Source organism: Podarcis liolepis, assembly GCF_965112155.1.
Source record: "Podarcis liolepis genome assembly, chromosome: 9".
Lineage (NCBI taxonomy): Eukaryota > Metazoa > Chordata > Lepidosauria > Squamata > Lacertidae > Podarcis > Podarcis liolepis.
In genome coordinates this window covers 44,560,764-44,587,098 of record NC_139564.1, presented here as the reverse complement: position 1 = coordinate 44,587,098, position 26,335 = coordinate 44,560,764, and the positions used below count along the sequence as shown (strand labels likewise).

The window sequence follows — 26,335 nt, the reverse complement described above, 5'->3', positions numbered from 1 at the left end:
CAGAGTTTCCTGCCTATTTCCCACTTTGTCCATCTTGCTCCATAAACAGTTGGAAGAACATCCTAGTCAACTGGCTATTCTTGTCTGCCTCCTGTCTATATCTGAAGAAGTATGCATGCACACGGAAGCTTACACCCAGAACAAACTTAGTTGGTATCTAAAGTGCTACTGGACAATTTTTTATTTATTTTGACTGCGGCTACCTACGTGAATCCTGTCTCAAAAGTTATCCCACCCATTATCTCCATGGCATCCATTCAGGTGTTAAGTAGATTTTAATGGTAGCTAGATTTACATATGCTGATCTTTATACAAGCTGTGAGGAGCTCAGGAAGTCTCCCGAGTGCCTTCCAGTACAGGTTTTGAGACCAGCCTGGTACCTGGGTCAAAAAAGTTGGAGTGTCTCATGTCACATTAATTTGTGCCACCATGATCTACAGTAATAAATCATAGAACATGTGCTTGCTGCCCTCTCTACTACTTTCTAGGTCTACCAAATACTCCACTACTTCTTCAACTTTCTATATCACCTTTTCCCCAGAATTAAATATAACACCCACTACTGTTCATGTCAAATTTCTCAGACCTGCCTGCTTCTTCTTCTTTGCTTCTTTTACTCTTAAAATAGTACTATTAATTGCACTTACATAATCTCTCTCCCTGCCCCCCCACCCCATTCCAATGTGTTGCTATGGTATTTGTTTTTCTTTAACAAATGTAATTTGGTGCATGATCTCTTATTGTAGTGATTACAAGATTTACATTTTCAAAACACACAGGGATGTTTTTGTTTCTTGGCGTTTGCTGCCTATGCCGTTGGTGTTCTTTCTATCAATCACATATGAATGACACTCTGCTCTTAATGCAATGCAAAGGAGAGAAAAAGGAATCTATCAAGAAAGGGGTTTTTTTTTTTTGCTTTCTAATAATTAGGACTGATTGTTCCTCACTTAATGCATTATAATGAATTTGAGGCTGCTCAAATGATTGCTGTGGAATTACAGAGATGAATGTAATAGTTTCCATTTTTCAAGAGGAGTGGGAGTTTCTAATTAGGCCTGGTTTTAAAATGCATGTGCGTGCACACACACTTGAAGTTTAAAGTTGGTGCAATTGGAAGCCAAGAAGCTGAATACTTCCCTCTTATAGGCCTGTTTAAGACATACCTGACTGTTAAGGTGCAAACCTGTTCTTGTGGGTCTCCATCTCTAAAGTCTGCTAGGTACTCTTATTGTAATCATTCAGAAAGGCAATTAAAACTATACAGTGGTACCTCGGGTTAAGAACTTAATTCCTTCCGGAGGTCCGTTCTTAACCTGAAACTGTTCTTAACCCGAGGTACTATTTCTGGGATATGCGGAGTCTGTAACCTGAAGCGTCTGTAACCCGAGGTACCACTGTACTAGAAACCCAATGGGATGGTGAAAGAGGCTTCCTTTGCGAGTCTGCCATGTTGCTGGCATGCAACATGTATTACAAGACTGCATTTTATTTTGTATGTTCCCAACCAGCCGCTCTGATGAGTAAAAAGCAGATGAGTGAACCGTGGGCTAGTAACTTTTGTGGGCTGAATTGTAAGGCTGATTTAACTGATCAAACATGTTTCAGGTGGGCCCAGGGAAACTGAAGTATTCCCTGGGGGAACGTAGCAAAATGTTGTTACCAGTATGCCAGTAAAGGAAACAAGGATACTTATTGATATTTATCAAATGACATCTGAGGAATGAAATTCTGAGCTGTTTGCTTCCATGTAATTTTATTCCTATCCAAAATTTACCAGTCTTCATATCCCACTCAGGGTATTCCTTATTTCTCCCCCCCCCTCTTTGTGTGTGTGTCCTGTATTGATGGTTGGTTAGTGTTCCTAGGGGATGGATACTATCAACAAATTCTGATGATGAGTTTATTGTAGCTGCCAGGCAAAAAGTAGAATGACACAGTGTAGTTGTGTCTTACATAGTTTATTATCTAGGTGATTACTCATCCCCTAGTGACCAGCTCCATGAAACATAACATTCTTTACTAATGGGCTGACCTTGAAGCAGTGGATATGAAATATTTATTTTCTCAGAAATGGAGCATATGCATTTTTAAAAGGAGTCTGAAAATGTAGCTCAAGTGTTTGTTCTACAGTTGCAGCTTAACAAGTCCTCTTTGGAAAGGAATATGGGTCAAAATTATGACAGTTTTATATTTAAAATATTTTAATTGTCTATTAATCATTGATGGGATGGTTGTCTGGATGCAGTGTGCTATTTATATATGAATGCATTGTTAAAAAGATCCCAAGTGTTCAGTTCCTGTGTGTTGTGTTGGCAATAGATTTCAAATGCTCCTGGTGGCAAATCAAAAGGCTAGCAAAGGAGGGCATCAAGTCCCTAATAGTAGGTCTTATGGAATTTGTAGATATGCTGCTAGGCTTACAGTACTAGGAAAGAAAGAATGTCAGATGGGACATAGGAAGAAGTTTTATGACATGCCACACAAATATATTCTTTCATATATAATTTTAGTTCTCCTAAGCTCTGCTTTCAGTTGTGTCATTTCTTTTTTCCATAGAGACTCTAGAGATGTTATTTCTGATCAATGATGGTTAAAATTCAACTGAACTAATACAGCATTCTCTCATTTTTTGTTAATCCAATGTGCAAATTGTTGTGGTTATCCATACACTTTTTATAGTGTGTGCTTACTTTAAAATTTACATTAGATTGTCATTTAGAAAAAAATAATTATGGAAATAAGATTGTGTATGATTGCTGTTTTTATATATCATGTTGGAAACAATCCTCTGATCACTATAATGAAGAGTGGCCTAAAGGTTTTGTAAACAAATAAATGTACTCTTAAAAAGCAATAAGCATATTTACAATATGAAGAGCACAGTAGTCATGAGATAAGAAAAATCACAATCATATAATGAATAAAAAAGATTTCCACATAGTGGAATGTTTTGCAATCACTGGTAATTTCCCAATTTTTTGTGGGGAGACCACCTTCCCCCTACCACATAATTTACTATTCTGAACTTTGAAGCAGTCACACTGCTTAGTGACCTTTAGCACCAGTAATTCAACTTTTTGGGAAGTGAAATGGAATTTACTGATTTTGGCATGTGCCAAGTAAGAATGTGACCTTTGCCCAGTCAACTTAAGTATGTGCCATTGGTGTGCAGTGGAAGCATATGGAATTTTACATGTCATAACAGCAGAGTTAATCCCTGTGAAACATATTGCGATGCATTAATATTTGCAACAATGCATAAGAAATAAAGTGAAGCGTGTTAAAATGATTTTTCTTGTGATCTTTCTTCTTGTAGAGATGAAGAACCACTGAGGCAGCACTGTCCAATTTGCTATTGTATTTTAGCAAGTCAAATGTATGTTGGTGGAAAGAAAGAGCAAAGCCAGGGACTGGCATGGGGAGTAATGCTGAGGTTGGAGTGGGGGGACCATGGGAGAAAGCAAGGCTAGGGGCTGGAAGGGGGCAAAAATCAAGAGAACAAAGGTGAAGTCAAAAAAAGCCTAAAGAGTAGGAAAGAGTTGTTCTGTGTTGCAACAAATGAAACCCCACCTCTACCCTCCCCTGGTATAGCACTAAACCAAAGCAAACTTGCCATGGTCACCTGCTTTAAACTAATGGATCACAATCCAGTTGATCCTTCAGCTAGACCCTGCTCAAATGTGTGTTAGCTAAAATTGATTCAGAACAAAACTGAACCAGCATCAAATTGATTGGTTGCGAGCATCGTCATTATATTGGAAATATTTTGGAAGTGTTTTCAATGGATTGGTTGTGAGCTTCAGTTTTGCAAACTTTAGCCAATCACTGTGTTGATTAGTTAAGTGTTTCCTGTTTCTAGGAAATAAGCCTTTTTGCAGGATTGGTGGGTCTTGTTACTCTGCCTGAACCCTATTTTTCCCTGTGGAAAATTTCTTTCTTTCTGGTCTCCACTTGTAGAGAGGTGGCTTTCTGTCCTAAGAGGTGGAAAGCTACTAACCGTTTTCTCATGTGTGCCAAGTCCCCAAATAGAGCATTTTGGGTGGGGCAGTGGTGTCTTTGTGGATCCTTTGGCCCATCAACTGTGCCAGCCTGGAGGTGGGATAACAAACAAAACAAAACAAAACAAAACAAGAAAGCCTCTTCCCTGGGTGGCATGATCTGGCAGGGCTTGGGATACAGTGTCATATCTTATCATGGCATTCCTCCCTTGCTTCCTCTTAGGATTGCACTGCTCATTCTGATAATTTTCTTTAGCTAGTGACCTTGCATACGTATAGCAGCCTTCAAAGAAATAATCAAGACTTCTGAAATGCATAAACACTATAGGCTAAAAGTAAAATAAAATGCTACAGAAACCAAAAGAAATGCTGCTATTAGAGAAATGACAATTGCACATTTCTTAATTTAGACATAGCTGTGATTCATAATTAATACATCAGATGGTCCTAGACTTTATACCAAAGCACATGGATAAATTCTTCTACCTATTTCATCAAGTAAGAAAGCATAAATGAAACACAAACTTCCTCTTCTTCAATAGATCTGCTTTAACTCTTTAAAAAAATAAAATAAAAATATGTTCCACTCATTTTATTTTAATGTGAAACATGGAGACTAGGTGAGGTTAAAAAACTAAACAAATCTTTATATCCATTGTTTGTATCTAGCTACTGTCAGCACAGGGAAATGCATGTTAAATTTTCTCTTCTATTAAATGTATAGGTTGAGATCCAGAAAAGTCAATGTGTTTATGTAAAATATTTTTACATACACAAAAGAGATTTTCTTCTTCTTCTGGCAGCTGCTACTTCATTTGTCATGGGATGCTGGTCAATGGTCCCCTCACTTGCAGGGGAAGTCTTCAAGGGCTGCTACTGGAAGGTGATTCTGGAAAGTCTTCTTTAATATGTGCTGCTTTGAATCCACAGAACAAAGCCTTCATTTTCTGATGTTGCCTAAGACAATGAGCTGATAGCTTTAGTTAAGAAGTTCTGATCTAGGTCTTTTATGTTGTAATTCATGTAAAGAGCCACATAGTGGCTGTTTCACATTGTCATCATAGAACGGCAACCCAGATCAATACTCTAGTAAATGACCATTATATTATGAAAGTAGGATTTAAAATGAATAGGCAACTGACTTAGAATTCACCTGCAAGAAACAGTTATCCGTGTGACATATGAGAAAGTCCAGTTTACTGACTCCTGTCAGCCACAGTCTGATGGACACAGTCCCCCAAGTATAGAATTCAGTATAGAGGTTACTTCACAAGTAGTTTATTTATTTTAAACCCAAAACTTTTGTTTTTCAGTTTTTGAAAATACTTATATAACAAATAGTTGCCATATAACCCCACTCCTCAAGAAACAATCTATGCATATACAATGTAAATGATACAGTCAAACATTAAGCAGGTTTGTACAATAGTGTAGAGTTTATTAAATAAACATGTATCACATAGTTTCAAAATCATCTTTGGGCTTTTGTGTTCTTTAATGCTCTAAGATGCTCTGTTTGTTTCCCTTTACAGATAGGTAGCCGTGTTGGTCTGCCATAGTCAAAATAAAAAAAATCCTTCCAGTAGCACCTTTAAGACCAACTAAGTTAGTTCTTGGTATGAGCTTTCGTGTGCAAGCACACTTCTTCAGATATCAGATGTTTCCCTGTAAGACCTAGCATCCATAGTCTATCTCGTCATGCCTTTAGAGTTAAGTTTTTGGCTGTTTCCCAATATTCTGATGATAAATTTCTAGTTGCAGACATGGAAAAGATTAATAGCTGCTTAAACAGTAAATTCTTACTGTTTACCTAAAAACAGGTTTAAATAATTGTGCAGGTTTGCATTCTCACCATATATGGAAATATGACTTGACATCTACTACGTAAACGACTTGAATGAGAGCTTATTCTGTGGCATTTCACAGGTATCTGGTGCCATCTGTGAATTGTATTAAGACTATTTTTGCCTCATTTTAGCCGACAATGACTTAAAAAGCCGCTGCCCCCAAGTTTTTGACAGTCTGTGGGTAGTTTCTTGATGGAACAAGATATACTGCATATATCTTACTCAAAGGAAAACCTGTATTTGAGCATATTGGAAATAAGCAGATCAGGCCAATATTGGCATTGGGCTTCCAAGCAGAGTTTTTTTTTAGATAGAATTGTTGGGGGATGGGAACACACTACTGCAAACCTTTCTTCATAGCCAGCTGCTTGCATATTGCATAATTCTATGTTTATTTTATTAATAGCTTTTTGGAGTAAATCATTGAAAACAGGAAGAAAAATGTGAGCATCACTTCCATCTATTTCATATTCTATGTTATCAACTGTCACTTCACACAAATTATAGCTGTTAATTCTAAACAGTCAGCACACATGCTTATAAAAATTAAAGTTGGCACAACGTAGCTTTGGCTTCAGACATGTTTTGTCACAACAAGAAAAGTGTAAATCCATAATCACTGCTAAAACAACTCAAAATATCAAACATCTGTGGACATATTTTTCAGTGGAGCTTATAAGTGAGGTACGAAGCACTCCTCTCTAAACTGGTAATCTTCCTTGTGTGTAACATGAGACACTGGCACTTCTTGCAAGTACAAAAATCATGCCTTTATTGAGATACTTCCTTTTTTAGTAAAACAATAGAGTCTAATCAGGGTTGATAAAATAAAAAAGTATGCTGTAACTGACCGTATCATTTTTAATTTTTTTAAAAAATCACGGTTCACTGCTGCATGACGAAGATTTTTTGTAATGACATTCATTGCAGAGATGACACATTTGCCTTTCCTTGGTCTCTGCAGTGGCAGTTCTGGGAGTGCCTGCTGATGTCCCAAACAAGTTGCTTTGTTTCTAGATTGAACCAGGATTTGATCAACTCTTTAGGTCAGCTAGATAGAGTGGTGTTTTAAACTGATCACCTAAGGCAGAGGTCAGCAAAATTTTTCAGGAGGGGGCCGGTTCACTGTCCCTCAGACCTTGTGAGGGTCCGGACCCACCCTCTCTCAAAAGCACCCCCCCTCCCAAAAGCACCCCACCGCCACTCACGCCACCACCTCCTTGTCTTTGGCAGCGTCGGCAACGTCCTCTGTCTCGGGGTGCAGAGCCCATGCTGCTGGCCTGGGCGGCATCGGGACTGGGCTGACTGAGCTGGCAGCAAGGTCCACAAGGTTCGTTTCCCCTTCAAAATAGAGTCTGCCCCTTACAAGGTCTGAGGGACAGTGGACCGGCCCCCTGCTGGAAAAGTTTGCTGACCCCTGCTAAGCATTATGGCTGAATGGAGGTCTGTCAACCCAAGCAGTTTTTCATCAGATTTGTGGATTGGCTGTTAGTTACTTTTAGTTCTTCATTAGCAAAGTTCTTTCTATTCCCTGCAATTGGTATGCCAGTATGATAATTATATCTTTTTCTTGTTTGTGTTCCTTTTTGCTGCGTGCCCTTTGCAGGAAGTCGAGGTTTGTATATTCCTTCTGTATTTCTGTTCTTTTTCTTTCTGCATGTATTTATACTTCTTTCTGCATAATAAACATACACTTTCTTTTTTTCTGCTGCAGGATGATTATTTTCGCACATGGAGTCCAGCCAGACCTTTTGATCAAGGTAAGAAATAATCCTTATATCAATAATATGTAAAGTGTGTGTGTGTGTGTGTGTGTGTAAATAAAGAATGTGTTTTTTTTCTCTCTTTGGGGTATGTGCCAATTATTCCCTCTCCCTTTTGAAAAGTGAATTAAAATCAATTCAAGTATAAAAATATAACTGCCAGGTGACATCACAGTTAGGGTTAAAAACTAGCTTGAGCTCATAACTTCATTTCTTTAGAGTACTCTACTTAGGGTATCTAAGGAATAGTCACTGAAGTCTGCTTCATACACAGTATTTTTCCAACCTGGGTATTGTAGAAAAGCTCAAGGTACATGGTTACATATAAGGACCACATATGAATCTGTTTTACCACATACATGCATTTCTGCCAACTTCATTTTATGATCTACCAACAATTTTTACTTCATCCCTTATAAGGAAAACATGGGTGAAATGGACAGGGCAAGCGTACCAAATTGGAATGTATTTAATACGGGTCAAAAGATTTGCAACATTTAAGGCATGGGAAAAGAAAGAAGGAAGGGACTTTAGGTAGGTAAAAAAAGATTTTGAATTGGGGCTATGCCACCTTCTTCCAAGTCCCAATCATTTTCATGTTCAGTTGAGGCTTTATCAGAGCGTCTTCCTAGCAGCTCCTCTTGGGGTTACTTCCAAGCTTTTGGCTGCAGGAGGCCACAGAGCACAGACCTTAGTCTATAGCAACTCTTACCTGCCTGGTTTCCTTTGTATGTTTTGGATTATAACTTTCAACAGTAACAGTTGGGTATGGTCAATTAGCAGGGGTTACTAGTTTCAATAAAACAATATATTTGCACATAATCTGGTATATTCTGGATGATTTGAATGACCACTCACATCGTCCCTGTCTATGGAATACACTGGAGAATTGTAGTTCAGAAATCTAGAGGGCACTACATTGGGGAAGGCTGGTCCATACAATCATGGCCATCCCCACAGTTGGCAGATTTCAGATGCTGCTACATAGAAATGTGCATGGGAGGGCTTGTAACATTATGTAACCCGTTGTATGTTGTTGCTGTAATAAAGCTCATCTCATATTTGCTTAAACTTTCTTCCAATATAATGGTGTGGGATGATGTAAAAGAGAAGTTAAGTCGGTTAAAATTTCTTTATAAAGCCCTTAAACGGCTTTGTGACTTCCCTTTGTGGTTTAATAATCCCATGATGTTATTCCCCAAGTTTACTAAGACTAGCAATTCTCTGTTTTCATAAATGATGGCAATCGTAGAAAAGATCTGTAAAGAAACTTCATATGTATGGACTCCACTCCCATTTTTTAAAATAAGTTTGGATTTTTGGGGGTTTCCAGGTGTTAAAAATGCATGATCTATGATCTTGGTGATGAGGGGCAAAATGTGATTGGTATAGTCAAGCTTGAATGGGAGACTATATATTTGAATCTTGAATAGCTGCTGAGAGATTTTGGTTGGATAATTGTTCAAGATTGTATGTGCTAGAGGAATATATTATGGTCTTAAGGGTGGTTCTTGTTTGCTTGCTAACATGCTTGTAGCAAGTATATTTTCCCCCCCCCAAATTTTGCATTCGATTGAATGCATTTATTTCTCAGCTGCAGTGTCAGACTGAGTTTCCATTTTTAATACCACATGGTGTTCATCTGTACTGCCATAAGATGGTTTAGGGTGAGATGAGGAAGCTGGAATTCTGTTTCTTGAGCTAGTAGTTTCTTGGCAGATCATTTGGGAGATTCTGTAGATTCTGTAGATGTACAGAAGATGATAAATATTTAAAATATTTAAAATGCCATATTTGCACCTTTTTTTTGCCATTCAACTGACAATTTAAGGGGGACATAGATCCTCTCCTAACAGTCATACAACAATTTTTTCCAACTCTCCTAACCACTGTGTTTGTCCATAGTTAATAATAATAACAACAACAATCTTAGAAAATAAACCATTTCATGTTGTCCTATTTAACATAATAATGAAAAAAAAAAGTTAAAGTGATGGTATGAAGCTATTCTCCCCACCACCACTGCAGGTGAACTTTGTATTGCGTCTTGTTTTAACTATGATGATTCTTTGAGAACGTTTTAGATGGCCACCTATATTTCTTTTATACTAAAAATGTGTTGCCCCCTTCCAACCCTCACCCTGCCTTCCCAAGGCACTGGGTAAGCTAGGGGCAGGGCTTTGGGAAGGAAGTGCAAGGGCTCTGGCAGAGTCCTAGAGCCCTTCTCATCTCCTTTCCAAAGCCAGGCAAGTACTGACTAGGCTTTGGGAAGGAGGCAGACAGACATGTTCTCAGCTCAGCACCCTGTGTGGGGGAACAATCTCGCTGCCCTAAATCCACCTCTGATTGTAGCAGTCTCACGGTGCAGGAAATTGTTTGAGAGTGTTGGTATACTCATTCCATAGGCTGTGCACACAGGGAAGCTTGTCTCTTGCACTGCCGTACTGTGTTGAAGTTGATAATCAACTCTGAAGCCAAAAGTATATTGTGTCTATCATGAAAATCAGCATGTATTTTTTGTCATATAAGTCCTTTCCACATGAAATTGCCAGAATAAGTTCTGGGCTAAGCATCTACAGACGTTAGTAACTAGCAATGTAAACTTTTCCTGGGCGGGTGAAGCAGTTTACCCTAGCCACCTAGTCTTTCAAATGGGGTAGAATTGATTCGAAAAGCTGTATAAGTAAACACACCACTAAATTAAAAGGCACCCACCAAACACCATTTGACAATTCACAACACGTGTTTGAGGACTACCTGGAATGTAGAGTTGTGGAAGACCGACATAATAGATACATAGATGTACAGTGGTGCCTCGCAAGATGAAATTAATCCATTCCGCGAGTCTCTTCGTCTTGCGGTTTTTTCGTCTTGCGAAGCACGGCTATTAGCGGCTTAGCGGCTATTAACGGCTTAGAGGCTTTAAGAAAAAGGAAACAAACTCGTAAGAACGTTTCGTCTTGCTAGGCAAGCCCATAGGGAAATTCGTCCTGCGGAACAACTCAAAAAACGGAAAACTGTTTCGTCTTGCGAGGCATTCGTCTTGCGAGGCATTCGTCTTGCGAGGTACCACTGTATATTTCAGTGCTTGACCCCACATGTCACAAAAAAGTTAGAGACGCTAAGTTAGTAACATATATTTATTGAATTTAGATAGTGGTGGAACTTTTTTTAAAAAAAAATTCCTTGAAGACTGAAGATGAAAATAATTTAATCCAGGATCTCTCCGTAGACCGTTCTTGGTACTTATGAACCTAACCAGCTGAACAAAATTAGATTTTAGGAGATTGACGACTTCAACAAATTTACACAATGTGTTTATAGAAATATCATTTTATTTACTTTTCACATGGGATCCAGATGTTCTTTTGGTTTCCATTCTCAGAATGGTAGTGTGGACAGAGTAGCTGAAACACCTTTTATATTTTTATATACACACACACACACACACACACACACACACACAGACAGACACACATATATAGTTATTTCCGCTCTGCATGTAACATCATGTAAGTGGCATCTGATGGAAGTTGCATCAAGTCCAAAGTCAACAGAGGCCTTAAACAGACTTTCATTTGATTGCTGGAAAACCTTCCAACAAGATAGCCTACATTTATTAGCAAAATAACTAGTGGTATCACAGTTGGCAAAAGATATGAAAACCAGGTTGTGTGTGTACCCTGTAACTCTTTACTCATCATAAATAGGATGAAGAGGACCTTGCCTTTTCCTCTTACTCGGGCCACCAATGCAGGATGTTGATGGTCATAGTATGGGTCTCATTGAAGTAATAGTACCAAAACATCTGATTCAGGAAAGTGAATGTTTACTAAGGAAGCACCTTGTAAAGTTGCATCAATTGCGCGAACCATCAGTTTTAGCATCAGCTTTTGCTATCAGCTGCTTCTTGTGTTCTCTCTTGGTGGATCAGTTGACAATGAGTAGCTGCCACTGTTGTTCACCGTGTTCCAACCAAAAGTCATCTTTTGTCAAACTTGTCAGAGATGTTGTGTGCCAGGTATACTGTTAAACTCTGCTTTTGTCTGCATGTTTGACAGCAACATTTTTGTGAGACATTTCTGATCTCTGTGCTGCATGCAGTTGCCATATAGCCAGACATTTGGTCCGGGTGACATTTCGGCAATGCTGGAAGACCCTATCTATCAACCAGAACTTCATTATAGGAACCATAATGGGACTGTAATTGCTGCTTAAGGAAATGATCAAAGCTTTGCAGCAATTCAATACTATTGTAAACTGAAACCAGCATTTGTTACAGAACTTGTGCATTAGTACCTGCTAGTCCACCCACATGAAATTGCAAAAAGGTCAGTTTTATTTGTTGAGTTAAGAAGCCCACCATCAGCTGTGACATGCACATTTCTTATGAAATTAACTTGAAGAAGCCATTCATAAATTAACCTGGAATATTCTGGGCATCTTTCCACCTCCATACATTTAGATTATTATTTTTTGTTACTGCCTATATAAAGCTAATGCAATAAGTGGCAAATGCAGTATAAATTCAGACTGTTAGATGGGTAAAAATGCAAAAGCCAATGAATGATGTGAATTCTTCTTCTTTATGTAGAGGTTTATATTAATATTTAACCACCATTATTTCTAATATTTCTAATATTTAACCATTAGAATAAAAGTTATTTCACATTCTGTATGGCTACTATTTTCCTAAATCTGCACCGTAACTAAAAAGTATAGCATTCGTTTAGGCAGTGGAGTTTGTTTGTTAACCAGTTTTATGTGAGTGATGTTTGTGAGCTGGAAGGCATTGTTGATTATGCACTATTTTTCAGTATATAGTCATAGAAGATGGGTGAAACATATTTAGATCGATTTTTCTTGTTCATGTGACCATATGTGCAAAATTTATTACCCCGGTTTACTCTTAGAAGGTAGAGGCTTTCAAAGCTTAGCGGGAGTGCTATAGTGAATAAAATTACAATACAAAGTCACTGAAGTAATTTCTGAGGTATGGACTCTCCTTTCCTTTGCTCAATAGAAATACCCCGGAGGATCAGTGAACTATTTTCATGTAACAGATAAGATATGAAATGACATTTCCATGGAGGATGGGTACCCTGCAGGTATTGTTGTGTTAGTAGATACCATTTATAATGCTTTTCATCGGCCACTCTAATCCATAGCACTTGGCTTTTACAGTATATATACTGTTATCTAGGCATTCAACCAAAAATAGGAATGAGGCAATTTCAGTCTCTTGTATGTTATGCTTTCGTGAGCTATTCCTGCTTTTATCAGTTCACTTATGATATAATTCCAGTGCCTACAGGTTTGCATTAAAGGTTGCATACACGTTAAGTTCAGTATTCTGTTTGTACCTATTTAATTTTGTGTTCTTACTATATATAACAAAATTAACATACGCTGTGCTAAAAGTACACTTGTGTTTGATGATTAAGATGTATGTTTCTAGAGTGAAATGAGCATTGCTCAGCGGTAGAGCTCATGTTTTGCATACCAGAGTTTCCAGATTCATTCCCCACTATGCCTAGGTAGGATGGGGAAAGTTGAGTGAAACTCTGGAAAGCTGCTGCTACTCAGTGTATATAATATTGAATTAGATGGATCAAAGGTCTGAGTTAGTATAAGGCAGTTTCCTATGTTTCCCAAGGGAAAGGCATGCTTTATGATCTGGTATGGATATCTCATAGATCTCATAGAATCATAGTTGGAAGGGTACCTGGGGATCATCTAGTCCAATCCCCTACAATGCATGAATATGCAGCTGTCCCTTATGGAGATCGAACCTGCAACCATGGCATTGTCAGCACCACACTTTAACCAACTGAGCTATCTCTAAAATGAAGAATTTCTAAAGATACAGTTCATTTTAGTAGTCGTGATGGTAGATCAAAATATTTCTGTGTAATTGTTAAATGTGCTGGTGCTTTTTTCAGCATATTCCTGTGTAGCACACCCAGCCTCTTCAAGTGTGGTTGTTTAAAATTAATTTATATGCTTAAGACATTCAATAATTTGATGTGTCTTTACCTTATCAAGTCAACTTTATTACCTTTCTAACCTTACCTATTTAGTTGTTTTTACTAGAAGCTCTGTGAACTTCCTACTTGTATGTAAGTTAAGCTGTGTTTGGGAAGTTGTAGCTTGTTTCAGTAAAGCTGTAGTAGAGTTAATGTAGGACAGTGTTTCCCAACCGGTGTTCCGCGGCACACGAGTGTGCCGTGAGACATCGGCTGGTGTGCCGCGAGATGCCTGGAGGGAGGCGGGCGAGTCGGGCGGTGAGAGGCGGGGCGGCGGCGGCGAGGAGAGGCCGCGCCTCCTGCTGCTGCCTGGCGCTCCTCCTTGCAGCCGGCAGCGCTGCCTGGGCGCCTCCGCGCGACTCTGCCTCGCTGGGTTTGGTCTCCCAGCAGAGACGGGTCACACGCGCCCCTCCCTCCCTCCCTCAGCCTGCGCGGAGGGAGAGCCAGAGAGAGGCATCGCTCCTGCGCGGCGGGAGAGGGAGCAGCCGGAGCGATGCCCCAAACGAGCTGAATTCCGAGTGAGGGACTGAGGGGGGAGGGAAAAAACTTTCACTTTCGTGCGTCCCGCCCGGCGTGACGCTGCGCGCTGACGTCACGGGGCGGGGCTTTAATGGTGGTGTGCCGCGAGATTTTTTTTCAGTAAACAGGTGTGCCGTTGCCCAAAAAAGTTTGGGAAACACTGATGTAGGACACAGATTTCCCTCTCCCTCTCCCCCGAGCCACATTTTCAAGTTCTGGTGACTTTTTAGTATTACTAAAGCAATTAAGTGATTTGCAAGATAAAGATTTATTATTATTTATTGGAAAATCAGAGAAATTATTTTCAGTTGTCCTATTCCATATACTAGCTTGCTTAATTATTATTATTATTATTATTATTATTATTATTATTATTAAAATATATAGATAAATAGCATAATCTTAATGTGGAAATGAATAAATCTCCATACAACTAGGAAAGTTACAAGTCATGGACTGGTTTGACTGACCGACTCTAGCTGTTCTTGATTGATTTCCATTTCTAATATATAACAAATCTTAATAACATGTGTTGTGTTGTGGTTTAAGCTTCCTTTTTCTTGTTGTTCTAGAAGACAAACCAGTTGCTAACTTAGCTGCTATTAGGAAAGTGGACTTACTAGCTAGCAGGTAGACCATTTCTTATTATTATGACACTGAAATTAGGTAATTCTGCAATGTATCCCGCACCACAATAACTATATTATCTTCACCCTTCTATCTTGTAAAATATAGTCTTTACATGTTTCAATGATCTTGATAATCAACACACAACTCTGCTGCATTGACTATGTTCATTTCATTAAGTGCTGCCGGACACTCTCAAAGATTCCTACTAAAGTTTCTCATAGTGAATTATGATCAGTGTCTAAAGCACCATCAAATCATAACATGCACAGTTTCAGAAGCTGCACCATAATTAAAATTCTTCTAGGGCTGCTTCACACTACTAAAGATTCAGCTAGATTGATAAAGTGTTTTATGTGCATTGTATATTCATTATAACACTAGATGGCGCTGTGGAGTTCCATTTTTGCCAACGTGATTTCTCATACAGTGGTACCTCGGGTTAAGTACTTAATTCGTTCCGGAGGTCCGTACTTAACCTGAAACTGTTCTTAACCTGAAGCACCACTTTAGCTAATGGGGCCTCCCGCTGCCGACGTGCCGCGAGAGCACAATTTCTGTTCTCATCCTGAAGCAAAGTTCTTAACCTGAAGCACTATTTCTGGGTTAGCGGAGTCTGTAACCTGAAACGTATGTAACCCGAGGTACCACTGTACAAAGTTTAACAACACTTTTTCCTGAAACACTTCTTTGATGTGTCTAGATCCAGCCTAAATTTATCTGCATGAATATGTAAATACTCCAAAGAAGCTTATTGAAAGATGTATTCAGATAAATATTAAGCTGCTGTAGATCTGTAGATACTGGCATGTCTCCAGAGACCAGCTGGGTCTTCCTAGAGTTTCTAGAGTTTGCTGAGAGAGAGAGAGAGAGAGAGAGAGAGAGAGAGAGAGAGAGCGCATGCATGGAAGCTGTAGTTGCTGCACAATTTCCTGGAAGAAAAAACATCAAAACAGATTCATTTGTCTGCAAATATACTTGTTAAAGAATAGAATATGAGTCAAGCGGCAAAGTATTCTCACTTTCTCACTTCTAGTTAAAATTTAACTAGAAGTTTCTCACTTCTAGTTAAAATTAAATATAGGGGAATGCATGTACAAATACAAACACACCATCTATACTTTGAACAAATGAAGTGCTTATGGAAATAAGATTTCTAGTGGAACAAGCAGTAGACTGGTTCAGATTATGTGTAGAAGCTAAACATCATAAGTAGGTTGGGTTGTGTCCTGTTCAACAAGCAGGATTTCATTTCCACTGGCCCTGTGGACATTAACTAGTTGCATACAGAGTGTAACACCGCTAGATCTGAAGCACACCGTAGTACCACAAACCTTATGCATTAATGACTAGTATATACACAAGGCCAAATGTGAAAATCTGGTGATCCCAAATTCTTTCCTCAAGTTGTGCTCTTTCTGGGGTAGTTTGTCCACTGTTGGTCCCCACCCTGCTCTCAGCTCTCACCCATGGCTCCTAGAAGCTGTCAGCATTTGACAGCCAGCAGCCATACCCCGGGAAATAGCTTCAACTGGCTGGCTAAACCAGCTAAGGGTAGCCGATGGGTCTCAAACCTTCAGTAAGTTAGGGACTTCCTCTGCATGCAAAGACAGGCTCCTGTACATTGAGTAGATGAGACCAATGTTGGGTCCAATGGTCAAGAAGGTGGTTTCTGCATGTGCTGTAGACAGAGAGAGATAAGAGGCAGATGGGCTCATTAACCTGGGAGAGTAGCCCATCTAGGAGAAGGTCCTCAGACCCTGGTGGCTTACAGCTATACACATTTGTGAGAGAGAATCTATATTCACCATAATCCATGTCAAAATCATGGCACAGTAGAACTTTTCTTGCTCATAATCCCCATCAGCTGGCGCCCCTCTGATAACATTGATGGCCTGATCTTTCATGAATTTGTCCAATCCCCACTTCAAAGATGGCCATGTTGATGGTCACACATTCTGATCAAAGTTCTGTAGTTTAACTGTGCGAAGAACTAGTTCCTTTTATCTGTCTTAAATCTATGAAAGCTTGACTAGATGACCCCAGTATAATAAAAGATGGAGATGAACTACTGTCTATCCACATTCAACACACAATGCATGTTTTTATATGCTTCTCCCATATTCCCCCACCCCTTACTTTGTTTTTGTGACAGGGACTAGGAAATTTATGGCCTTTAACATAAATTGGGTTTAGAAGCCAGTGTAGATGAACCAGTATACATAATTTTCTTCTATGCGTTCTTCTTCATTCAGTCATGGGTGTCTGTATGAGCTGAAGCTTTAAGTCAGTTCTCAGGGGTAGCCCCACACAAATTAAATACTAGTATACTTTTGCTTAAAACTGTCAAGTCTTTGCCCCAGCTGTAGTCCTTTGATGTATTTAATAGGTGGAGAGGGCTGCAGAGGCGGTGAAGAAAGATAAAAAGGCTATGTCTCATGTGGTGATGGCGATCGAAGCGTCACAAATCCCTCATTGATGGCTTACGTACTTGTCATCAAATTTGGTCTGCTTTGACTAGAATACATCTATTCTACCTTTGAATAAAAACTGCTTTAGTTCTACTATAGAAAAGAGATTGCACTTGCACTGTAAGTAAAAAATATGTGATCATACTGCAACCCAACCAGTCACTTGTCACCGCAGTCACTTCCTGTTTTTAGTTGAACAAATGGCATTCATGTTCAAAACATTGCCTCCTATTGAAACTGATATCCTCCCATATGATATTATCAAAGCATTATATACACAGCAAATAGATCACTGAGTATTCTCAGGTTATATAGGTATGAAATCGTACTGATTTTCAATCTTTCACATAGGTTCTCAGGTACTGTTACACTTTTGTAAATGTCCATTCTATATTTATTGAAAGGCAGAGTATTGCTAGAATCTATAAAACACTGGGAATGTCCCCGTTTTTTATTTTATTTTGAAAATCATATTGTGACAGTGTTTTATCTAGTGAATAAAGTCTTTGTTGTCACACATTTCTGGAGGTGTGAGAAACACAATACAGAATGAAATAGCCCAGGGCTTCTAAATCTGACAGCTATCTGAGAAAAGGTTTGTAATGTTGTTGTTTTTACTTGAATTTAATGCAGCCCTGATGCAGTGATTTCTCAGTTGAGTTCAAAGGAATGAAAGCCAAAGCTTATTCAGTGTTTTGTTTCTGTGTAAAACAAAGAACTTCTGACTTTTTTACTCAATATTTTCTGATTTCCCATTGACCTTGTTTGCATGCCAAGGTAAACTACCATAACTGGTTTACCGTGAATGCAGATTTTTTTAAAAATTTTATTATTATTATTATTATTATTATTATTATCATCATCATCATCATCATCATCATCATCATCATCTAAACTGCCAGTTCATCCAATGATCACAGGATGATGTACAATATAAAAAGACAAAAATATATGCTGTAGTGACAAAACAGTATTCCACCCCCTGTTTAAAAGGTCACATATTATTTAATTAGCCAAAGGCATGGGAAAAGAAAAATGTATTTTCCTGGAGCCTAAAGATATGTAACAATGGCACCAGGCAAGTCTCCCTGGGGAGAGCATTCCCTCCCTGGAGAGCCACAGCAGAAAATACACATTCTCATGTTGCCTCAGATGATGAGTGTGAGGTCTGAGTGGCTTCATATGGGGAGAGGTGATCCAGGAAGTATTGTAGTCCTGAGCCACTTAAGGATTTTAAGTCAAAACCAGCATTTTGAATTGGGCCCCAAAATTAATTGGCAGCCAGTGCAGTTTGGCCAGGATTGGTGTTAAGTGCTGAAACTGTATTGCCCTGGTGAGCAACCTGTATAACAGAAGCCCCATGTATAACATATTGCAGTAATCTAACCTAGAGGTTATCAGAGCATAGACAAGTTAGGCTATCCATGTCCAGATAGGAGCACAGCTGGGCCACCAGCCAAAGCTAATGGAAGACACACTATGCCAACGAGGCCACCTGAGCCTCAAACGACAGCTGTGGGATCCAGAAGGAACCCAAGGCTGCGTACCTGCTCCTTCAAGAGCAGGCAGTATCCCATCTGATCCAGCGAACCACCCACTAACAGTGCCTCAGACCTCTCTGAACTGAGCTTCAGTTTATTGGCTCTAATCCAGTCTCTCTCTCCTGGTAGAGATCATCATACAGGGCAATCAAATAGTTTTTGTGCCCAAACCCTAATTTATATAGATCTAGAAAACCAGTTTCCTCCAAGAGCACCTAGATCTGTTCCGTGACTACCACCTCAAGAAGCTTGCCTAAGAAGGGGAGGGTGGCAACTGGCTGGTAATTACTGGCCCAGCCACCTGTCCCCTCTCTGCTAGTTTTTATCAGCCAAGAGGGGCAAGGGTCCAGAATGCTAGTGGTCCAAGCATTTTATCCTCACCTTTGAGCCTTACTAACTGAAACTCACCCAACACAACAGGATTAGACAGTGCTCTAGACACCACTTGAGATTCATCTGCTGTAACAGCGGAGTCAAGGTCCTGCTAGATGCAAGTGATTTTATCTAGTCAGCTTTGCTCCTCCATGCTAGCGCCACCATCCTTGGCTTAGCGTTACTTCCAAAGTGCAGTTCTGTAGCCAACATTTGTTCTTAACGTTGTGGTATGTTTGAGCAAAACAAAGCTATGATCCCCATTTTGGAATAAACTCAGGAATCATTCCCTATGCTAGCAGGGAAGAGCAAAACAGGCAACTGGCGTGGTCATGGTGTACCGTGTGTGCTTTGAACTGGGCCATAGTCACATTTCAATCCTTTTAAACCCTCTGCAGAAAATACTTCTCAACCCACAAAGTGCCACTTGATTCAATCAGGTGTTTGAATTTAGAAATTACTGCATTCTAAGGTTATGCATCCCATAATGTGGTAAATCTCACTATATGATGTTGCTTTTAACAGAAGTTAGAACAAGGTGGTACAAGTTAGTCCCTGTCTTTTTGAGTTTCTGTCTACTGATAATTTATGCAACCAATTCAAATGTTGATCTTCACATGGTGAAAAATGTGCCCATATACAAGTAGTGCTCCCACCCAATCAAGTTTCTATCCTTGGCAGTCAACAGGTGATGCAAGTGTCAGATGTGATAGCTATGTTTATCACGTGAAAAACAAGTTCCTATGAATCTGTTCCCATGGAAGTTTACGTACTACCTGGGCATCAAAGCAATGACAACAAAGACCAAACTAGAAACCTTAACAGCAAGAAATTAGGATGCAGTTGACTGAGCACACAATCAGCCATACATAGGTGTTATTATGTGTGCTTCTGTGCTAGACTACACCTTTTATTATAATGCAGGTTTCTTTTTAAAAAAGTATTGGTTTAATGTAACATGAAATGCATTTAAGAGCCCCCAATAAGGCATTTGCAACAATTGAGTTGGCTTATAATTACTGTACATCTGTAGAAAAGGATTATTTAAAAAAATATTCTCCTAATTGTTTTTAGCTTTAGACCCAGCTAAAGATCCATGCTTAAAGATGAAATGTAGTCGTCATAAGGTATGCGTTGCTCAAGACCAACACACAGCTGTTTGCATTAGCCACCGGAGACTTACGCACAGGTAAATATCTCCATATTATTGATTAGTTAACAGTAACAAGGTCTGTAACTATGGAATTTTGCTAACTGCTGCGTTTTCATCGCATCTCATAGCTGAAGTAAAAATATGTGACAGTGTATATATTCGTGAACTTTCTATGTATAAAGAATCCTTCATGAGCTACAGATCTTAAAAAACTTACTTTGTTATAATGCTGGGGTAAACCGTAGTTAAGCAATGGTGTGTGCAGCATCATTTCACTACTCCCTTTCTGGAGCAGGAAAACAAACCGTAGTCTGCTGTTACATTTGAACCAGTACTTTGGTTTGATACTCCCAAGCAAACCATGATCAGAAGCTAGGAACAAACAAATCTGCTCAACTGTGCTTGGTGGGCAGCATTGCTTCTGAACATGGCCAGTGAATTGCTGTCAAAATGGCCATATTTATGCCAATTATATACCAAGCAGTTCCAAAGTAACTGTCCCTGTCCCCAAAATGCACTTCTGAAAGCGATGCCCCCCCTTTTTTTATTTGCATGCAAACATGCATCTGCGTGCATGAATGCACGCATTCCTCTGTAGAAAGTCCAAAGTTTCATGTGGTGGTCTGTTCTGAAAAGTGTACAGGCATATTTCTGAACTGGTCAGACTGTTAATGGTTAAATTTATATTATCATTTCATACAAATAGAAAGTGTTAATTGTATCATCAATAGTACAGCTGTTATTCTGTCCTCTGGGGAGTAGGGGAAAAAAAAGGAGTACCACACTATGTGGCCGTAAACAAACACAGGGAATTCCTTATTCACATCTCATTTCCAAGGATTTTGTGCAAACAGCAGTGGGCAGGCAGGGTAATCTGAACTGTCATATCTCTCCCAAGATTGTTGGGACAGCTATTCTACCACCACTTGGTACTTACTATCTTATTCTGATGAATGTTGCCTAGGAGCAAAACAGTGAAAAATCTGACCTGTTGTTGCCTCCCTCCATGCTGCCTAGAGTGAGAAAGATAGCTCAGGCAGGTGGTAGTGAGGTATCAAACACAATTGTCCATGTTCCTCCTGTGGGAATTCCTCCTGATCTTAGTGTGTGTTCCAAAGTGTGTGTTACTCTGAGGGCTCCCTTATTATGTAACAGGTGAGAGCCACCCCAGTTTTGGGATGCCATGCAGTAAAAGCCTGGGTATATAGGGAGTATTTCAATTTAAGAAGATTAATTGTGGATGGTCGGGGAGAGGAGGACATACAACAATTGAGTAAAAAAAAGTTGAACGCTGCTGTATGCATTATGCCACAGCAAAGCACTAAAGCATATCAGTTTGTCAATTAATCATGCATAATTCAAATAAGCATTTTAATCATTGTTGTTGTTTTTCTTTATAATTCTGGAAACTATGTTCATGTAATGGTGTTTCCTTGCTGTTCAGCATAGTATACTTACTGAGCAGATGGATAATACGTATAACAGCAAAAGTTGTGAGATGTCAAGTGTAGTTGCATAGCTACTGGAGTTTCTAAAGCTGTGCATTGCATATTGGAGAGAGGACCAGATGCCATTTTTCTACCAGATTCTCTTGAAAAACAGGGTTATACTTGAGGCCACAGAGGTGTCTATCAAGTTATGTTAATGGTTCCATTGTTGTTCATAGTAACAATTATGCATTTAAATGTATTCTTGTATTCTGTTGCTTTTCATTTGATAGATTTCCCTCCAGTAATGCAGCTGTTCTATCAAAAATAAAACGACAACAAAAACTCCTTTCAATTTAAGGGAGCACATTTTCTTGCCAAATTCTGAAGTTTATGCTATCATTGGTGGCTGGTATGGTACAGTTCTCTAAATAGATAGTTTTAATTGAGTGCACCTGCACTGCTTAGGAAAGCATACCTTTTTATAATTTTTCTTTACTTCACAAAAATATAGCTTGTGTTGATAAATCAAAGATTTAATAGAATTAAGCACAATTGGTCATCAGGAATCTTTATTCCTAATAAACAGACACCTGGACCATTCAGCACTAAATAGATTGAAATGAGTAGGAGGCAGAACATAGTTTTCCTTATATGGAATGCAAAGTCATGGGAATCTATTGTAGGCCAGCGCACCTGTAACATGTAAGGTGGAAGACATCCCTGTTAGGTTGTTGACATCACTGTTAGATTGCAACAATGGTAGATGGGCGGGGCAGAGCGGGAGAGCTCAGCTATCATGTGCCATTAATATTAAATACTGCATATCGATTAGTGCCTGCCTCTTTTCCAGAAGGGATTTAGGGCAGATGAATTTGGGTGTCAACACACTTGTGCCTTGTGACCCTGCATCTGAATACTTCTGAGGTAGAGCACTTTAAGCATTTGATTGCATTGGCTGATATATTTTTCGAAAATGAAAATACTTTGTTTCTTAGGATGGAGTTACAGTTGCAATGTGCTATTTGTGATGTAATTTTAAGGTGAAATACAAACACACAAATACATGTTTTTGAATATGATTATACCAGAGGTCTTCAACCTTTTTGAGTCCATGGCTTCCTTGACCAACTACATTATTTCTGCGGCTCCCCTGTGAGGAAACACATTCCAAAGCCTCAGAAGCCAATTTATGTCAGCTCTTGATTGCAGCCAGCAGTCATTCACCCCTTTTAGAACACCCTCCCATGTGGAGTGATCCTTCAGCCTCCTCTCCCCTCTCCTTCTGAGTCCTCCGCATAGCTGCCCCGGTCTCTGAGCCTTCTCCCCTCACCCCAAAGAGAGGTGCCTTCTCGAGCCGTCTCACAGGGGCCTGGGAAGAGGAGTCCCCCAGCCTTAGTGGCCCAATAGAGACTGGCTGAAGGTGAATGTGCGGCCACCATCTTACTCGCCTTCGGAGGCAGCAGGTGGCAGCAGCAGGCGCCACTGGGTCTACATGGTGGAAAGATTCCCCTTTGGCTCCAGACACTCAGCTCCCAGGCAGGCATTGCACTTAGCAAGCACAAGTAAGGCCAGTGTAGTGCCTGCCTGGCCTCCCAATTGTTGATCCATTCCCAACAGCAAGGGATGGCTGATTGACTGGATGGGCTCCCTCACCCATCTGCTTGCCACCTCAGCTCCTGGCAAGCAGCACCCCCTGGCCAGCCCCAGAGGCACCATTCAGCTGGAGAGGTTGTAGCTGAGCAAGCCTTTAGGAGCCAGAGGTGCAAGAGAGCATCAGAAGAGGGAGGGAAGGAAAGAGGGATGGAGGTCAGTGTTGCCCGCGGCACCCTTGACCATCATTCAAGTCACCCCAGGGTGCCACGGCACACTAGTTGAAAACCACTGGCTTATACTCATCAGGCTTTCATTTATTTTTTAGTTTGATTAGAGATTTTGACAATCTGTGTGCTTTTGCACATACCCGTGAAATATTATGAAATAATAATAATAATAATAATAATAATAATAATAATAAATTTATTATTATTTATACCCCGCCCATCTGGCTGGGTTTCCCCAGCCACTCTGGGCGGCTTCCAACAAAATATTAAAATACAATAGTCTATTAAACATTAAAAGCTTCCCTAAACAAGGCTGCCTTCAGATGTCTTCTAAAAGTCTGGTAGTTGTTTTTCTCTTTGACATCTGGTGGGAGGGTGTTCTACAGGGCAGGTGCCACTAATGAGAAGGCCCTCTGCCCTGTAACTTGGCTTCTCTCAGCGAGGGAGCCACCAGAAGGCCCTTGGCACTGGACCTCAGTGTCTGGGCAGAACGATGGGAGTGGAGACGCTCTTTCAGGTATACTGGACCAAGGCCATTAAGGGCTTTAAAAGTCGGCACCAACACTTTGAATTGTGCTTGGAAACGTACTGGGAGCCAATGTAGCAATGCAATGTATTTAGCAATGTAAGGCTGAGCAATGAAGTTCAGCTTTGGTTAATCCTTTCATGAATTTAACGGGTAGATTTTAGAGAATCCTATCACAGGTTAGGTTTCTTCCCATTGACAAGTACTACTTCAAAGAACAGGCCATTATGTTTTATTTGCAGTCATCATGTGAATAGCACCATTATCTGTAGCCACCTATAATCTCATATCAACACAAACTGAATTGCTTCTTGTTGTAAAGATATTTTTTTTGCTTCAAATATCAGTAATTTTTCTCAGCTTACCTGTTATTTACAAATGCCTTTGAGATCAAACCCACCAACAGATGTAGCAAATTCTAAAAATAGGGCATGCCACATATATCTTATCAAACTGACCTTGCTACCCTTTTGACATTAATAGCAGCCTTCTGATTCAATGTACATGTGGCATTGTAATGAATCAGAATCATGAAGGGGGGGGGTGCGAGGGAGCCCCGACTGTATATCTTTTATCTTTTAGAAATGATTGCCACACTATGTAAATCCCAGAAAGTTGAGAACTTTTAAATCTTATCTTCATTTATTGCACTTCTTAATTTTGGAACTGAAAGAATTCCTAATATTCCAGAAAGCAGCGAGAATTGCTTTAAAATCGGCTATTGGATCTGCTTCATTTGCTTATCCTATTGACCTTAGCTTTGGATATATAGCTATAGCTAAGGAGTTCTTTCCCCCCCCAAAAAAAAATTGTTTAGGGGTATTCTCATTTTCCTACACATATTAAAATACTGCCCCTCAATCAGGCCAAAGTTAGATTCACAAAATGTTTAGGGGTATGCATTCCCCCAGAAAAAAGCGCTAGCTATAAGGCCTGGTTAAGGGGGGGGGGATGTAGACAGAATGGAGTGAAAATCCATTAATTTTGTTTTTATGGTGCTTTCCCCAATTTCCTCCCTAAGCTATTCCTGATTTGTGTGCTGTAGTAACATGGGGAAAAACATTTCCCTTTCAGCTTTCAGGGGTGATCAGTTCTGTGCCCTGAAGCATGGTATTTGGTTACCCTTGTCTGTGATGGATGATGTGACAGAAGGCTGGAAAAATTCTGAAGTGCTATAGAGCTGCAGTAGTGGCTCCATTATACACAACACACAGAACAATATCACTTATTCAAGCTGTTCTTTGGCACTGCATCTTCAAGACTGAAGTCCCTCTGTGAGTGACATTGTTTCACGTTAGTATTTTCTTTTTCGAGATTTCACTTAAAGCATAGTGCTTTGGAAGATGCTTGATAAAAACAAACAAACCTTATCTCTTGAGTAATTCGTGTTAAGAAATCATATCAGGAAGGCAGTAAATGTGTTGAGATAAGTACCTATGTTGAGATAAGTAGTCTTGGAGTTGGAGTGATATGAAAAATTCACCTAATGAGATGTTTGATAGGTTCATATAGCTTGATTTTCTGTGGAACAATTTATGGGTTAGAGAACAAGGAAGGATACATTTTTTAGTTTGGATAATGGGTGGACCCGCAGTAACAAATTAATATTCTCTCTCTCTTACCCCCCTTCTTTTGCCTTTTAGTAGCATCAGCAACAAAATAAATTAGCACAGAAAAAGAAACATAAAGTAAGCATTGATTTATTAGTTTGCCTATGACAGTCTGACCCTTTGTCACCAAATGCTTAATGTACTGAAAGTGAATTCATAGGGAGCAGATGCTCCCCTAATTGTTTGAGGATGAGACTGTTTTGTTAGTAATGGGAAGGAAAGTTGGGTTGGGAGAAACGAAGAGTGCACTTGCTGAGTCTTTGGATGGATCTACACATAGGGAAAAAACCACTATAAACAAGTCATAAATTAAAAGAAAAAATGCTATGTAAAATCGCATAGAAAAGATTTGAGCTCTACAGGACCATCTGGTGTTGCATGTTTATAATGCATTAAAAACGCTGCTTTTTTTTTACTTATGTTACTGAGTCCTTAAGTGCTGAGTAAATGTTGCATAGGATTTCACTATAAGCTATTTATAGGATATCTAAAGGTTTTCAGATATTCATTGAATACTGAACACAGAGTGCAGTCCAGAAGGATTTGCGTTATATATATTCATACCAAAAAGATTCTGTAATGGAATAATGTGTTTGTGCTGTACCAAAGGATATATGGTGTGGATCAGA

The 26,335-nt window shown here is 39.6% G+C and overlaps 1 protein-coding gene across 2 annotated transcripts in view; it reads left to right on the top strand.

Moving 5' to 3' along the window:
• SPOCK3 (SPARC (osteonectin), cwcv and kazal like domains proteoglycan 3) overlaps positions 1 to 26,335 on the top strand; it is a 112,423-nt gene that overhangs the window by 30,781 nt on the left and 55,307 nt on the right. Inside the window, exons 3-4 of one of the 2 annotated variants that reach the window (XM_083520318.1) lie at positions 7,563 to 7,608; positions 20,242 to 20,356. In XM_083520318.1, the coding sequence (XP_083376444.1) occupies positions 7,563 to 7,608; positions 20,242 to 20,356 (161 nt within the window). Of the gene's footprint in view, positions 1 to 7,562; positions 7,609 to 20,241; positions 20,357 to 26,335 lie in introns of those variants that run through there. The other variant, XM_083520319.1, reaches the window with a different exon arrangement.